This window comes from Tetrao urogallus (genome assembly GCF_951394365.1).
Source record: "Tetrao urogallus genome assembly, chromosome: 6".
Taxonomy (NCBI): domain Eukaryota; kingdom Metazoa; phylum Chordata; class Aves; order Galliformes; family Phasianidae; genus Tetrao; species Tetrao urogallus.
The window spans coordinates 7,177,729-7,194,839 of NC_136819.1; the positions used below are offsets into that span (position 1 = coordinate 7,177,729).

The 17,111-nt window shown below is 50.9% G+C and overlaps 1 protein-coding gene across 1 annotated transcript in view; it reads right to left on the reverse strand.

Annotated features, from left to right (window-relative positions):
- Positions 1 to 16,222, reverse strand: part of KDM2A (lysine demethylase 2A) — a gene marked incomplete at its 3' end in the record, with an annotated part of 30,732 nt that extends 14,510 nt beyond the window's left edge. The window contains exons 1-7 of the mRNA XM_079536713.1: positions 16,166 to 16,222; positions 6,690 to 6,828; positions 5,498 to 5,576; positions 4,150 to 4,196; positions 3,602 to 3,780; positions 2,254 to 2,360; positions 1,542 to 1,635 (exon numbers count right to left, since the gene is read on the reverse strand). Coding sequence (XP_079392839.1) covers positions 1,542 to 1,635; positions 2,254 to 2,360; positions 3,602 to 3,780; positions 4,150 to 4,196; positions 5,498 to 5,576; positions 6,690 to 6,828; positions 16,166 to 16,207 — 687 coding nt within the window. The 5' untranslated portion in view covers positions 16,208 to 16,222. The remainder of the gene's footprint in view (positions 1 to 1,541; positions 1,636 to 2,253; positions 2,361 to 3,601; positions 3,781 to 4,149; positions 4,197 to 5,497; positions 5,577 to 6,689; positions 6,829 to 16,165) is intronic.
- Between the last annotated feature and the right edge of the window lie 889 nt (positions 16,223 to 17,111).

Genomic DNA, 17,111 nt, shown 5'->3' on the forward strand with positions numbered 1-17,111 from the left:
TCACTCATGCAACATTGAGTCTGCTGTGTTGCTCCCCTGAGCAGTACTGCTGAAGCACAGACGGTATCTGTGACAATGGGCACATCCAGCCGATGGCTACTGAAGGGGGTTTGCTCCCAGCAAGGCCTTGGTGTCATTTAAGTTTCACTTGCTGAACATAACTGTGCTCTCCAGGGTAGATGAAGAGCCAGCTAGGGCATGTGACTTTGCATTAGCTAGCTCCTTCAGTGTTACAGCATCTGAATTGCTACAGATCTCTTCTCTGAAAGTGAAAAGAAGAGACGCAACATATCCAACTATAAGCAGAGCTTAAGGTACAGTACACCTTGCTGAGGGCAGGAGCGAGAACTGGCACCTTCCAGTTCCCCCTCCAGATGGGCTTCCTTCCAACCAGGCCCACATACAACATCAAGCTGGAGTAAGGGATACCTGGCATACAGGAACCCCTGCTTGACTGACTGGAAGCAACCAACTGGGAAGCAAACTGTGCACAAAATTTGTAACCTAGTGAACTTTATCTCAACAGAACTGGGGTTCAGTTTTCAAGTCTTGGACTGATTCAGCTACAGGAAATGATTACAGACAAGAAGCTCACATCTGACACTGTTAGAACCACAGAATCATAGAATCACTCTGGTTGAAAAAAACTTTCAAGATCGTCAAGTCCAACCACAACCTAACCATACTGCCCTAACAGCCCTCTGCTACATCATGTCCCTGAGCACCACATCCAATTGGTTTTTTAAACACATCCAGGGATGGTGACTCAACCACCTCCCTAGGAAGCCTATTCAAGTGCTTAACAACCCTTCCTGATATCCAATTTAAAACTTCCTTGATGCAACTTGAGGCCATTTCCCCTCATCCTGTCACCAGTGAGAAGCGACCAGCCTCGCTCTTGCTGCAATCACCTTTCAGGTATTTGAAGAGAGTAATAAGGTTTTCCCTCAGCCTCTTCTTCCCCAGACTGAACAGTCCCAGTTCAGAACTACTTCTCACAAAAAAAGGAAACATTACAATAGGTTTTGTACGGAAAGCCTGTCCCTCACCTCCAGTTTGAAAGCTTCTGCTTTTGAAATCACTTGATGTTTTAAGGTGACACCCTCACACATCTGCTGGCTATTCAAAAATCTGTGCACAGTTAAGCTTTAGGAGGCTCTCATTCACCTTTAGGTATTTTTCTTTTGGTTGTTGCTCCTTCCAGGGTTACTGTTTGCACCACACCAAGAGGTGATCAGTCATGTAGCCAAATGATCCTTCAGAAACCCAAGGCACTGGATGAATGGGGTGATTATACTCTATACCATCCAGCTTTTTGTAAAGTTTCTCAGCATCACCTCTGCAGCATGGATTTTCAGCTTGTGCCTGGTGGACCTCTGGGTGCCTCAGCTACTCCTAAGAGCCATACATAAACCAGCTTAGGGTGAAAAGACTTGAATTCACTGTCTGGGACCTGCATCTTCAAGGGTCAATAGAAGACAACACTAAAAGTCACTCTCCTATAGCACCTTCACCTTTCCCAACAGGGACTGTCCTCCTACCTTTCCTCCTCTGTGGATGTGATACCACACAGAAGTACCACCAAAGTCCACATGGAAATCGGTGTAGCAGCCCTTGACACTCATCAGACAGTACCTGGTGGGAACCAAGAAGAGAAGGTGAAAACAGGTGGCGATCCACATTTTTAAATAAATACAGTGCATTCAAAGTGAACACGCTGCCCAAACCCCAACCAATAGCTCAGTGCATTGCCTGAAACCAATCGCTGCAGTGTTAAGCACTTCAGCTGCATGAAGGTGATTTGTGGGAGAGCTCACTTCACATTTGTCACATCCCTGCAAGAAGATCTAGCCCAGGCAAGAGGAGATCTTTCATCCTCACTCACTTAGCAGCTCTAGAAACCCTCAAGCCACAGGTCTGTCCTACAGGGAAGGATGGGCAGCACTCCACAGCTCAGGGGACTCCAGATGCCTCAAAGCAGCAAGCACCAAGAGCTTCCTCAAAGTGCAGCAAACGCCTCAAGGTGACATGCCCACCCTTCCACACAGCACGTGGCGCAGGCTTCAGAAACTAATTGCAGAGTTATTAACAGAGTTGTTACCTGCTAATATAAATGGGGTAAGGGGGCACAAGGTGGCACAGCTGTTCCTCCCCCTCCCCCCCTTGGAACAAACTGCTTCTCCTTTGGGCAGATTTCTTGCAAGAGATCCTGAGCTATGCCAATGGTGGTAGGCAGCAAAACAAGTCACTTACTTCTGCACTTTTGGATACTGCATCTCTAGAATAGCATTTGTGGACTCTGTCTGACTCTCCTTCAGGTGCCTGGGCCACATGTTATCAACCCAGTCAATCAAATCCACCTGCAGCAGAAAAGTGAGAGACATGAGTATAAATGAAAGTGGCACAACACTCCCGCACTGGACTACCAAAACTACCGTGGAGCTGCACACAGGCTGCCAGCAAGCTCAGTTCAGAGCATAACCACAACAAACTCTGGGACCTAGGAAGGAAAGGAGGGCCTCTGGGTTTAGCTGAATGGCCACAATGCTCCCATTTTGGCTCCCGCACACCTCAGCAACTTCTCTTGTGCCCCGCTGCAATCCTACATGTAAAGCATTTGAGATCAGCTGTTCTCATGCTAGTGAGCCTCTGAATAAATTTCTACAGCAAACACCCCAGCAAGATCACAAGAACAGCATGGGGATGCTGCTCTTCCACTTAGGGGGTCAATCAGAAACTGCTATACACTGGGCTTACATAAAACATCTGCTGGGCAGCATCTGCAGTATGCAGAGCTGCCTGATTCTCTTTGCTGAGTGTAGAGGGAGTTCAGGACATTCACCTCAGATACGCAGGTACTTGTAACACTTCAGTAGGGTCAGCTGGTTCTTCACCTGGCAGACAGAGAGAATGCTGTGCCCTATCCCAGGGCACTCCCTGCCCTCAGGGACTTCAACCCTTCACATCAGCTACACTTCCTGCCACCTCGTGCAGTCAGACACCAGGGTGTTATCCTAACAGAATTGTTGTTTCCAGGCAAGCCATGAAGCTTCACCCCAGATTTTGCTGTTCTTTCACAAATGCAGCAAACATTGCTGAGCTGTTGCTTGATTCTAGACCTCATTGGCATTGAAGGCTCTGCACCCCAGTATCAAAGAGACAATTGGATCAGCTAACTGGGAGAGGCTCGGAGATAGCATCCCCGTTCTGCCTCAACACACTGCACCTCTCTACCAAATTCAGATGCTTGTTTGACCTCCGTGTCTGTTCTTGAAATCCAGCCAGCAGGAACAGTTTACTCCAATTATTCCTTTGCAAATCACTTCCATTTCTCTAATTACTGGCAGCTAGCGAACAAGGTAGAATCATGCACCGTGGTCACTGCAGCCGAGGCCTACCAGCCCCAGTGTACTGTGAGATCAGTTGCTGGATCCAAGTCAAGCACAGAACCAGCTCCAACAGCTTCCAGAGCACAGCCCTGGCTGAGCCCATGCATGCTCTGAACAGCTCCTCTCCTGTTGTACTCACGCACTGGACTGCGCTCTGAGAGCAACTGCAAGCACAAGGGAAGGGACATCCCTGCAGAAAGAACTGCACTGACCGTAGCAGGTCTCTGCACCAGGTTCTCCAGTTTGGTGTGGCTGAACTCCAGGCTGATGACATTGTAAAGTTTCTCCCGTTCAGCTTCAGGTGTTTCATAGTAGCGTGCCCACTGTGCCATGGACATCTCTATGTCCCTCTGTGTGTTTACATCCATTACATCCACCATCCGCCGGCTCCCTGCCAGAGTGGACAAATGTTACTGGAGCTGTACCTGTGCACAACAGGCCTCCCAGAAGAGACACTCTGGATGCCCTTCCTCAAAGAACCCACCCACACATGCTTGCAATGTCTCTGCCTCTCCCATAACTTTATCTTCCTCCACACCCACATCAAAACAGATGTTTTCAGGACAAACTAGACTGCTCAAGCAGGTAAAAGCTGTGACCCACTGGCAAAGTACGGCTCAGGTTCAACCAGCTGCGCACTAGGGGTGCCACAAAAACCAGGCTTCTAGCTTTGATACACCCAGTGACTCTCTGTTTCTCCCTATCATCCCAGTGTGCAGCTGATGTTCATTGCTGCTCCTAGACAATGAGAGACACTCACCAACACACAGCCGCACATCGTTCACGCTGAAGTCCGGATCTGGCATCCTGCAAGACAAACACCTTGCTAAAAAACTCATGAAGCACTTCTGTTTGCATTCTCTTCCCACCCGTAACCTCTTCTCAGCCCCGCTGTGCTTCTTTTTTGTCTGATGGGTGTAGGTGAAGATACAGACAAGGACTGTGCACATAGGTCTCTAGTGGCACAAAGCTGGGTAAGCAAGAGTGGTTTGTGAACAGGATACGACACCTACAGAGCACAGTGACTTCCGGCAAAGGAATGGAACTAAGCAATCCCAGCTCTCGTTTTAAAGACTCTCTGCATGGGTTGTCTCAATACAAGGGAGACCATTGGACTAGTAGAAGCAGTATATTCAGTAACACAACATAACTCCTCTGACTGTATCTACACAAATGCTGCTGTCACAAGCACAATGGGCAGACAGTCATTCAAGCAGCTCCAGACCCAGAGAAATAACCAAAAGCTCAAGGGAATCCTGTTTCACCCACACTGTAACCCTCAGTACCAAATATGTGCCCTCCCAAGTCAGCCAGCTATTAAAACTAAACCTGACACCATTTGTTCACATATTCATCACAGCACAGTGTACCGTGCACTCCATTATCTACTGTCCATTCTCATATAGCTAGTTGAGGAATTTAAGAACAGTGCTGCTGATGGTGGTTCTGACAAAATTTGCTAAATCTAATTCATGCTTCCAACTTGCCAACAGTAAGGTTTGGAGGTAGTGTTACTTGCCCTAAAACTACATATCCTACCTGTGCTGTATATACATACCAACAGTAGGTACACCACCAAACAGTACAAAGTCTTCCATCAGTACAGCTTTATACTCAAAATAGTAAACCTGAACTGATTTACTGTAGCAAGAGAGGGATGGCAGCTTAGCAGTAAACATGTTAGGCAAACCAGTTTTGTATTCTGGAAAATGCCAGATAGTCAAGCATTTTGTAGAATATCTGGCAACATTTGCCTGCATTATTAGGCAAAAAAAAAAAAAACCCACCAAAAACAAACAACAAAAAAAACACCACCAAACAGGACAGACGTTGCCTGAAAGCAGTAGTAACATTTGCCAGGTATTTGCTTGAACTGTGATCACATACAGCAAATTCAATCCTCTCATTTTAAGCCCAAGCAGACTAGTAACAATAGGATATGTGAGATGGAAGATGCTTTTCTCTGTTTTCTCAACAGTGTGAACAGGGCACAGTCTTATCAGGTTGGCAGAGCACAGATTCAGTGACCAGCATCAGATTGCCCATGACATGAAGTCAGGCAAGAAATCAGAGCAGAGCCACCCACCACTCTGTGCTCCAACACTTACTTTATACCCAGGCCATCAGAGCTCCTGAAGATGAGGGGGTCTCTCAGGCCACCTCGCTGGATGTATTCAACTGTGAAGTCTGGTGTGGGGAGAAAAGGAAGAAGGCGTAAGGCAAGACTCCTACAGAGGATTGTATAAAAACAGAGGTTAGACAAGATCTCTAGTTCAACCTTGGTCCCTGCAAACTAGCTTCAGACTCTACTCAGGCGGCTCAAAACCTCAAATCTCTGTGGCACAGCTGTCTATTGAGGGAGCCTTGCCCTTCCCACACTCCTGCAGAAATCCTGGAACTCCTTTATGGCAGCTCTGTAAGCAGCATGGTGTGTGCTGGTGACAGCTCTTAGACAACTGCTTGGGAGGGAGGGAGGGGGAGTTGCTCCAGAGGCTGGGCTAGACAGAGAAACAGCTTGGGCTTCTGCTCCTCGCTTTCCTAAGGAACTCACAGCCAAGCAGGACCTCCTCCCTCACGGTAAATCCTCATGAGGGCTTGCACTGGCTGTGTGATGAAAGGACATCCCACTGAGCTGCACACATGGTAGAAGACAGCAGGGAGATCTCATGTACTCTCAACTGAACATCTAGCAGACATGTGGCTGCAATTTCAGGTGCTGTCCCAGGCAAACCCTCTTGCTCCTGGCTGCCATGTGTATTAGAGAGCTTGCAGAGCTGCAGGCCAGAACATCTCTCTCCAGAGCGAGCTTACTTCACGCCATTTCCCACACATGCTCCCTGTTACTAGTTTCCTGGCTTGTGGACTTGGGAAACTTGAACCAAACTTCTAGTGATAAGCCCCACTTTGCTGGCAAGGTGCTTGCAGGGGAGCAGGCATAACATTCCTGCCTCACCTGTCCACATGGGTTACAAAAGCAGTTTACAAGAAAGGAAAGCACAGAGCTAGTGTGAACAGCAGTCAGTTTCTTCAGCTCTAGAGGAAAACAAACAACAGCAAAGTGTAGGACATTGGAAAGGGATTTGATTATCACCACAACTGCCCTTCATGCTGGCAGTCAGGAAGGCTCAGTGTGTAGTCAGATGCAGAGAACACATCCAACTGTGATCACTGTCAGCTTTCTCCTAAAAGCTTGGGGAAAAGGTCACCTCACACATCACATTGCAGTGAAGAGGAAAACCACAGCAGCTGTCTGGTTACAGACAGCAACAGCTCAAGCCACAGCTGCAGCACAGCACAAACCTTTGCCTTCCATGAAGATGACGAAGGTAGAATTAAACTTGTTGGTGGAGAGCTTTTCCTCAAGGTCAAATGTCCTCTTCCCTTCAATTTCGTCATCAGAGATGCCGTCGTCCTCGTAACGCCGCCGCATGGTGCCACGCTGCAGAGAGAACAGGCCGGGAGGTGAGAGCTGCATCCCAGGAGGAATGCCCAGCGCCCAGCTGTCCCCCCTCCACCCAGCAGCAAGCACTCTGTGAGCCCGCACAGCTTGCTCCCAGACTGGAGACTGCATGCCACTGTGCTTTATACTATCCCTCAGGCCTCCTGCCCAGCAAACACTGCTGGTATCAGTTTTCAGCAGATACGCTGAAATCTAATCAGGCAACCTGGGTCCTGGATCCCAAACACACCATCAGATTTGCTCCTCCTACAACTGACACATCTGTGTACGTTGGGCTGTACAGCAGACAGGCTACCTGCTCTCAGTGAGCACTAACACCAGCAAGGAATAAGGAGAGACAGCTTGGTGTAACTGGGACAAAGGAAGAAAAATCAGTTTGTTTTTTTTAACAGGTACATCAGTATTTTTCCGCACAGCATTTGTGAACTTAAATTCTGCTAGAATGTCAAAGTGATAAAGAAAGGGGTTCATGTTACAGAATGTTCTCAAGTTTTCATCTTTGGTTACGCCTGGCTGCATAAGTTTGATTTACTCACTCATTCATGAGGAGCAACCCTCTTCTTAGAGGGTCTCATAAGTACATCTGTGCTGTACTCCTGACAGACATCCTCTTCTAGCATGGCTGGATCTGGAAGAAATTACTGTTCCCAGCTGCTAGCCACTCCTCCAGAGACTGGCCGTGTTCTGGCAGTCATCGTGGGAATGCTCCCCAGTTCCCCTCAGATAACAGCCAGCCTGCTCTGCATTTGCCAGGCTGGCTTCGCCCAGTTAGAGATGCACTTAGCAGCAGCTAGCCAGGGACAGGAGGTGACAGAGCAGCAGCCCTCACCTTGGGGTAAGCCAAGGGTCCACAGACCCAGCAGCTCACTGTCCCAGCTGGGGACCTCTCTGACACTGAGGGACAGCAGTGCACCTCTGGTGTCCCAATCCCTGTGCGCTTCCTGTCACAGTTCCATCTCTTTGTTCTACAGTCTCCTGGGGAAGAGCAGAGCACCTCTCTGGCTCTGTCCTTCTACCATCCCATGGCTGCCTCATATGCCACAGAAGCTGAGTGAGGATCTGATGGGAACCTTCTCTCCCCCCTGCAGTACCTGGGTCCCACCCTATTTCCAGAACCAATCCATTCCAAGCTGCTCACTCTCACCAAGGCAGAGCAGCTCACCTCTTCCCATTAATTTTGCCATGTTCCCCAAATCCCTCCCATAGATCCAAGCCTATGGGACAAGCTTCAGGCTCCAGGGCCACAAGGCTCATTAGAGGATGTGCAGAATGAAGTGGAGTGATTGTGTCCTGAGGTCCCTGGCTCCCAGCTGTTTAGGATCAGGTGACCAGAGGACTAGGCTGTGCCACCCACACTTATTGCAGGCTGCTTTTGGGGAAAACAGCACTAGATACACCCAACCTTGTCCTTTAACCTGTGTACATGCCCCCATGCAGGAAGCATAACACATAAGAAAGGGGACTGTCTCCTCCAGCCTCACTGTTTCCAAAGTCTGACCCTCAAGCTGATACCAGCGCAGCATCAGCTGCATGATCCACTCAGCTTGGGCTGTTCCTGTGGGCAGGAAAGAGCCCAGTTTCCCTGATGAGCAGCCTACAGAACAGGATCCCAGGCACTGCGGAGGACCCAGAAGTACCACAATACAAATGGCTCCCATCAGTTATACAATGCCACTCAAGTGCAAGATGCTTCAGTGCTTTCATGCCATTGTTGTCTTGGCAGGGTGGGGAAAAACAACATTTCAGTGCATGCAGAGGACGGGGAGAAAAAGCTTCTGCACTCCCAAGCACACATTTTGAGACAGTATCTACCAAGGCTGTGGGCAGATCTCTGCAGTTGAGTACTGCCCTGCTGGAGCCTGCAGCTTCTCCACAGCTCTCCCTTATGGCCAGTGCCAACCAGCAGCTCTGTCAGCTATGTGGCACTTCCACAACAGGCACCTGAAAACTGCCTCTATGAGAATCTCTGGTGTCCCAGAGGAAGCTTAGCTGTGGCAGAGCAACGCGAGTCGGGCACGTTAGGCATCCCTATGGGACAACCACAGCGCTCAGCACCAAGCAGCAATACTCAAATTCTGCTTTTTTAGCTCTGTGATCCGTGCTAGGATGCTGCCATTTCTCATCCCGAGTTTTCCTAAGGAAGAACTGACAAGCAGTCCAGAGCAGAATGCAGACAGGGTCAAGAGAAAGGCAGTTTTTGTTCACCCTCCAAAAGCAGCCAGCCAGCAATTCTCACCACGCTAGCTGTCTTTCACCACTGCTTTCTGGCCCTCCTGGGTACCATTTGCTTAATGTAGGAAATGGGAAGCACGAATATGAATCCTGCAGTGCCACCCCTCCTGTTCTGACCCTCCTGCTCCAAGGGACACTGAGAACTGCCTCCACAGCACTGCTCCTCAGGATGCTCCTTAGACATCTCCTTCCACCACAGCAGCTGGTAAGGGAACCAGAGGACTGCTCTCCCATGAGTTTGATTTTTTTTTGAGAGAGAGAGAGAGAGAAAAATGAGTACAAGGTCACATTTGAAAACAGAACAAGCCATTCTTAAGCTGAAAGAGCCTCCTGTACTTACAAAATGAAACCAACAGCACTTTAGTAACTTCCTGTCCCACGTGCTGCCATCCCCTCCTTGATGCTCCAGCATCTCCCAGGACATCTCCAGGACAAGCCTCCTGCTTCATCAGACCTGACACCCCTTGCTCTCCCTCTGTTGCTGTATTTCCAGGGCAGCTTGCCTCCTGGGAGCCTCCCTCACACCTTTGGAGTAGGCATGTAGACAAGAAGATGGGCAGGTTTCACACTTGTGTCTGAGCCCCTCCTCCCAAACACTGCTTGAACACTCCACCGAGCTCCACTATCCATGGAGAGCCACCCCAAAGCCACGCAGGGGATCTTTCACATCAGGGAAAAGGGCACTGCATGCCTTGTCCAGTTCATCGTTTTGGTGGCTAAGAGCCATACTGAATTCACTCGATTGCTTCCTGCTTTCACCAGAGGAACATGGACTAAACCAGCAGGCTTAATATTCTCCCCCTGCCCCCTCCCCATTATTTCTCAAGACCTGCACAGGTGACCTGGGGCAGCCCAGGCTGCACGTTCCTGCTCCCAGCAGCAGGCTCAGGATCGGACAGAAGTCCAGGCAGAGCTGGAGCCCTTGTAGACTTCTGCAGCTCCAGGAGGGATTCCCACCACAAGCAGGGCTGGCAGCCTTTCAGTATGAGCAGGGAGAGAGCTTTGGTTTGCACTTTTGCGTTACAAAATTGGATGTACACAAGGAGTAACTGAGGAACCAGAGCAAGGCTTAGAGACAGATGAGGGGCACAGGGAACACAGAACTCAGGCCACCACACACTTGCCAGCCACAGGGCAGAATATGCTAGATCGGATCACAGATGGGCATGTCTGGCAACAGTCCCAATGAGTTACCATTGCTTTTGTAAGGGATGCTTCTTCTCCAGTCACCTGCCACCACTTCATGTGCACCAACTTCCCAAGTGGCATTTATGGTATGACCACAACACCCCAGTACCCGCACAGACCCTGCCTCCATGCCATAAGCTCAGAAAAGACCATCAAATCATCCTCCATGCCACCTTCTTTCGAGCATTGCAAACTCTGAAAAACCACTTAAAAAGAAAAGTTAAGCTTTGTTATTACTCAAATAAACGGAGCAAATCTATTTTGGTTACCTCTCACCTTTCCACATCACACAAAATTCAAGAAAAAAAACATTGTATACATTGTATCCCTGCCTGGACTTCCTCAGCACACCTGCCACACAGTCAGGTAGGTGAGCATTACAGTGTCATGACCCCATTCTGCTTTGTCCGGGAAGGCAAAAAAACAAAACAAAACCAGACAAACTTCTCCAAAAAGGCAAGCTTGAAAGTGACACATACTTCACCTATATCCTCCAGACCCACACAGCACCAGGCTACCGAGCTTTGTATCAGGCAGCTCAGGTTTCCCAGCAGGGAAGAGCTGACCCTGCGGGATTCCCATGGCCCTGGCCCAGCTCTGCAGCAGCCCACTGCCAGTTTTGACCAACACACCCATAAAACAAGGCTGGACTGCAGGCACGCTTGGGCACAGGGTTTGTAGCACAGCTCCTGCTACTTCGATGTGGTCTTCTGAACAGACAAGCCAAGGGCTAAAGATGCCTGCAGAGAAGAAAAACAACCCACGGCCACTGGGATGAACACAACCAGCATGACCATCTACCAGAAAGGATATGTCCTCCTTCCTCCACATGGTCATAACAGCATCATGTGCTCCCTCCCTCTGCCCCACAAGAAGTCTAGTGCTCGCCCCTTCCTTATTCCAAACGTGGCTCAGTGACACATGGAAATAGCATTCTACAGCAAGTTAGAGACACACAGATAGCTTAACCCTACAGGATAGTGCACTGCCAGTCTGCTCCCTTCCCTTCTGGCTGCCCCAGCTATATTCCAAAACCACAGCTGCAGCATGCAAGAGAGCAAGGGGGAAGGAAGACTCCCTTAGATTGCAACAGCACAGGTCAGACTCTTCAATGTTTAAAAAAACAAACAAAAAAAAAAAAAACACACAACACAAACACAACAAGAACAGGCATCCCTGCCTTCCCATCCTTCTCTTATCGTCCTCTCTGAGTTCCACAGCGCTGTCCCGTTCCTTCCTCGCTCTGCAGGCTTTTATCATCAATGAGGAGACAAGGCAAAGAAGGAAGCAACATCAGAAGGGACCATCCCCGCTGGGTATTCTCTCAAAAGGAGAACACACCTCGTCAGTTGGGATCTCCTTCTCCAGATAACAGCCTTAGCAAGCAACGACCTGATCCTTCTGCTGATCTCTCCTATGGCACAGCTCCTCCTCTCCCAAAGCCCTCAGGACCTTCAGCGCAGCCGCATAGTGCTGTCCCCAGAGCTCACTGCTCACCACCAGCACTGTTTCTACAGCAACAGAGACGCATAAACACAGACCTGCTGAACAGAGCAGAGTGAAAGCCAGCTCCTCTCTCCCGTAACTATGCCTGTTTCCCAGACCTATGGGAACCTTCTCAAGTGCTGGCAGAAGGGCAGCAAGACACCTCAGCTACAGCTCCCTTGTTACTCCACCTTCTGAGCAGATCACCCAGCAAGGCTTCAAGTGAATCGGCGCTCACCAGAAATCAACCAGCACCCCACAGCCCCCAGTCTACGTGGTTCAGGATGTAATTCACCAGTAATAAAGATACTCTGAGGGCATGGGGATGGCTCTATCTTGTTAGCACCATTTCCAGTTAAGATAACCTTGAGAAAACCTGCTGCTTGTCAACAGGAGTCATCAGTGCAATTTGCAAGTTCTACCTGGTAACTGCAGCTTCCAGGATGCTCACAGGTGTGCTCAGACTTGGGACAGCAAGAAGTCAGCAGAGCTGCTCACCTTCTGCATCCCCCCCGTCAACAGAGAGCAACACCCCTTTGGTTTCAGGGCCATGTTCTCCCTGGGACTGCGAGGCTCTTCCAGTACCTAAACGCTCACTGGAATTCCCAAAGCTTCCCAGCAACAGTCTTTGCTTGCTGCCTGCTTCTGCCAAAGAGCAAAACTCCCCCTCTTCAGTCCCTACATCTGGTCCAGAACAAAACTGAACAGAATTCCTAAATTATTCAGGGCTCAATTATTCTACCTGGGTCATTGGGAAAGACTCATCTGTAGTGTCTTCAGCTTGAGGCAGAGGCTTGCTGGAGATTAATCATCTGATCAGCCTAGGCTCAGTCCAGACTGGGAAACAGAGGCGGGCCCAGCAGTGAGCAATGTTTGGCCAAGACAAGCTTTTGCACCAGACTCTAGCTGACCAACCCTTCAGGCAATGGGAAGGCTGCCATGCTTCAGCACCCGCAGCTCTCGCACTCACCCAGGATACATACTCTTCCTTGCCACCTCACCCAGCACAAGCAGCAAGCCCATGTCCCATGCCCTCCCCACCTTCCTCTCACCGCCCTGGGGCCATCTGTCCCCTTGGCCACACAAGAAGGGCAAGAGGTTCACCACAGACCTGTCTGACAAATGAGCCTTTCCAATCCATGGCTCTGTCCTGCGCGTGGCTTCACCCCTCCCCTCCCCCCATTGGCAGCACCAATACAGACAACTTGGAAACCACAGGCTGAGAGCCAGCCTCGCTGCCACCACACATTGACACTGTGCACCCCGGCATGCTCACAGCACACCCAAGCCCCACCTCTACCATCATCAGCTGATGATTCCACATATTGTTCATGTGAACTACCATCCAGGGCAGCACAGACACTGACAGTTAAGGACAGGCCTGTGACTGCTGCTTACAGGAGAAGCCTCAGGTTCTGGCTGCTAGGAACAGGCCTGGTCTCTAATCTCACAAAAAGCTCCAATCACAGGGCACAGCAATGCTAAGGCAGGACACGGGCTGCACCAAGCGATGGGCAGAGTGTTCCACACAACCCTGGCATGCTCCAGCACCTACAGCAAGTAGCTTGGCTCTCATCCTCCAGCAGCCCAATCATCTGTCACCAGTCTTCAGTAGCTGTCATGAAGTGCCACCAAGCAGCCACGGACAGGCACCAGGGCCCAGACAACACACAGCTTCACTCCAGAGCCCAGTGAACACTGGTGGAGGGTGTGGCTGCACTGCAGGCTCTCTCCAGCAGCAGAGCTGGTTGAGGAGGTTCCCACCCCACCCAGTCTCCCCACTGTGGCCTGCCACCTCTCCAGTCTCACCGGGTTTGCTGGAGGTGAAGGCGAGCCAGCCATGTGAATGTGATGTCCTCCTGATGGCTTTTACCTAGGGTGCGATCCTGCGTCCCCTGAAGCAGCATTCAGCTCCGGGACACCAGCCTCTGAGGCAAATGCAGACGGAGGCTTTGTCAGGCCGCTGTCCTACCTGGAACCATGCCTGAGATAACAACTGCTGACCTGGCAGCGTTACAGACCCCAGCAGGCAGGACTGGTCCTTGAGGTGGTGGCCATCTCTCACTCCTGCCTCCAACAAGCTCTGGCTCCAGCACGTGCCCAGCTTCGCCATGCACAGGCTGCACTCTCAGGTCTCACAGAGGGACTGCGGCATTATCAGTGCCAAGGCTGTTCTACCATCCCTGCCTCAGGACACAACACAGTGTTTCAGCCCCTTCATGAAGTGTTATAAACATCCATCTCCAGCTTACAGAGCCAGCACCTCAAGCCTGTCCCGCCATACTGCCTCATTACAGCACTGTGGAGCAGTGACAAACAGACAAATTTCACATCTTCCACCAACAAATCTGTTCAAAAAAAGAATCAACATCAGATTTTGGTTGAATAAGAGTACAGTAACTAAAAACATAGAGCATGGTTCACTAAAAACAAGATGCTTGAAACTCTCTCTCTACACCCCAAAGGAAACCAGTCAAGTTTTAAGACTGGGGTGATGCACTGAGAGGTGCAGTCAGTGCAGCTCATGGCACACTGGGCAGCAACCTCCCGTTGACAGACCACGTGCAGCATTGTGCCAATGCAATTAATCCAGCCTCTTCACCACTATCAACTATTCTGATCCAGGATGCTTGCCCAGCAGGACTGCTGCCACACTTGGATGTAGCTTTAAAAGTATATTTATTCCTCTGTTGCTGCCAGTCACGCACAAGACAAACGCCATTCACAGCAGCACAGATGTAACTGTACTACCAACTACCTGTTTCCCCATCTAAGAGTTTTAATGCAGACACATGGAAACCAACTCCCAAGATCAACACGTATGTCAAGAATACGATATTCAAATAATCCATAACCAGAGTTGGATAAGAAGTTGAGAGAATCCATCTAGGAAAAGAAAACCAAGGACATCTGCAAGGTCCTCCAACACGGAAGCTCCACTGAAGCACAGCGAGCAGGAGGCTTCCACAAAGAGCAAAGCACAAACTGCACCTCACTGGGGCCATGCTTCCTCTGGGCTGCAGGCCGGAGGGACAGCACAAAGCCATAGAAGCTGAGGTGACCCTCATCCTCTGCTTGCTGCCCATGTGCTTTCCCAAGCCCCTTAAACATGCAGCTCATCAGGGTGCAGCCACTGATCCAGCTTAGTGTGTTTGCTAGAGTTTGGGCTGGGTACATTCAGACAGCAACTCTTCCTGCAGTTTTTGTGAGCTCAAAGCATTTTTTTTTTATTTTTTTTTTTTGAAGTGAACTCCTGGCTGCTAGTACCATTCAATAGCCTTGTTTTTGTCCTGCTGTTTTGAGTTACTTCAGCAGGGCCAATGCACAGCTACGATCATAATTTAACAGAACCCAAAGCCCTTCCCCAAAGGAAGCTATGATGCTGGCTACAAGTGGTTGCCTTCAGCATCTTGAGCTGCTTGCCACAGTCACGGAAAGAAATAAGTGCATCAGGATAAGGCAGGACCACAGCTTTTGGCAGCATTACCAAATTAAAGCCACCCAAGGGACTGGAAAGAACCAACTCCAAAAGGAGCAGACCTCAAGCAAAGCAGGGCTGCAGAGAAGCCACAGGTGCCTGTGCACCATTCTCCCGCCACACGGGCTGAAACAATTACTTCTGTCCTCTAAACTCTTCTGTCTCAGCACCTGTGGTCAGGCACACAGCAGCAGAGGAGCATCAATGACTTGTGTCCGAGGGCAGAGCTTAACGCGGAGTGCTGCACTGCCTCATACTGAGTAGTGTCAGAGCATTAAAGGATAAGGATTTAACTTCACAGACAGCACCTTGAAGGAGAGGATGCATGTGCTGTGCTGACTCACAGACAAACCCTATCACAGCCTCAGCTATCACAGACAACTGGTGCTTGAGCTTCCCATAGGACTTAAAACTGCCTCAAAACAACAGGAGATCAACTTGCTGGCGATGGAGCAACAGCCCCTTGCACTGCAACCAGAACCTAAGTCTTAGAATAACTCTGTATGAACACAAGCACCACAAGATGCATGCACAAACACAAGCACAAGCAAATCAGAGCTTGAAGCCAAAGCTGGTTTTCCCCAGTTTTGCAGAACACTCAAATCAAGTCCAGGCCGACACATACATCACTGCAGATTCCCTGGTTGTTATGAACACATGGAAGAAACCTGCTGCGCCAGAAGCTACACAGACACTCATGCTGTATCTTCTTCTAGCCCCTTCCAGGAGCATCACACCCCAGTGCCATCCCCCAGCTGCCCTCTCAGCAGAGAAGTGCCTTCCACCAGGGCAAAACCCACAAAGTGGGCCTCCAGTACCCGGAGCCATCCATCGCAATGCTTGTTTGGTTGTTTAAATATATTGCCAGTAAGAGCCGTTTCATCCTTCAGCTGAGTAGAACCAAGAATTTGATTGGTAAGGACCAATACTGACTAATCTTTGGCTGTAACGGATCCTTTCTTCCTCGGGCTCCATCTCTGACTCTTCCGAAGAAAGTGAGAAGGACACTCCAGGGCTGCTGTCGTCGTCCTCTTCCTCCTTGGAAATCAGAGGCAAGCAGTGAGGCAGGGCATGGGGCCATGCAGCACCCACCTCTCTCCCTCCTGAACATGAGCACAGCGACGAGCCCACCCCAACCCAAACGCTCTAACTTTAAGAGTGACTTCGCAGGCTGCTGCGTAAGGCAGCAGATGTGTGACACAGTGGGTCTCCTCCCGGCACTGGCACCACGGACCAGACCGGGTGCCTGCTGCTAATCACCTATAGGCACCGAGGGAGCAGCTGGGTGCACCCAGAACAGGGCTGCGTGTTACAGAAACAGCTCCTCCCCAGGACACGGCCACCGGCCCGGGGGGCATCCCAGGCCAGCAGCAGAGCACCGAGCCCCCTGCACAGCCCCCACAGCGCAGCTCCAGCCCGGAGGACTCCCACACTCAGCCCCCGACCCGTGTGACGCAGCGGTGTCAGGCAGCGCCTCCACCTCCGCTTCTAAAGCGGCAAAGCCCACAGCCCCCTGGAGCTCCCCGGGAAGGGACGAGCGGACCGCCGAGCCGTCCTCGCTTCTCGCTCCGTCCCCGCTCCCCACAGCCCGCGGCTGTCACCCCCCGGAGCTGTCACCGCCGCCCGCCGCCCCCCAAACTTTCGGCCCCCGGACCCCCCCGCCCCGCCGCCGGTGGCTCACCAGGTCCCTCCTGCGCCTTTGTCCTCTCCTGCCGCCGGCACAGCACGAACACAGCAGACGGAGGAGAAGCCCCGAGTCAGGCTCCGAGCGCCGCGGGCCCCCCGCCGCTGCCGCCGCCGCCGCCCCACAGCCCCGTCGCCCCCCGCGCCCCCGCTGACAGCCCCGCCAGCCGCCGGCCCGCAACCGCTCCGCGGGCCC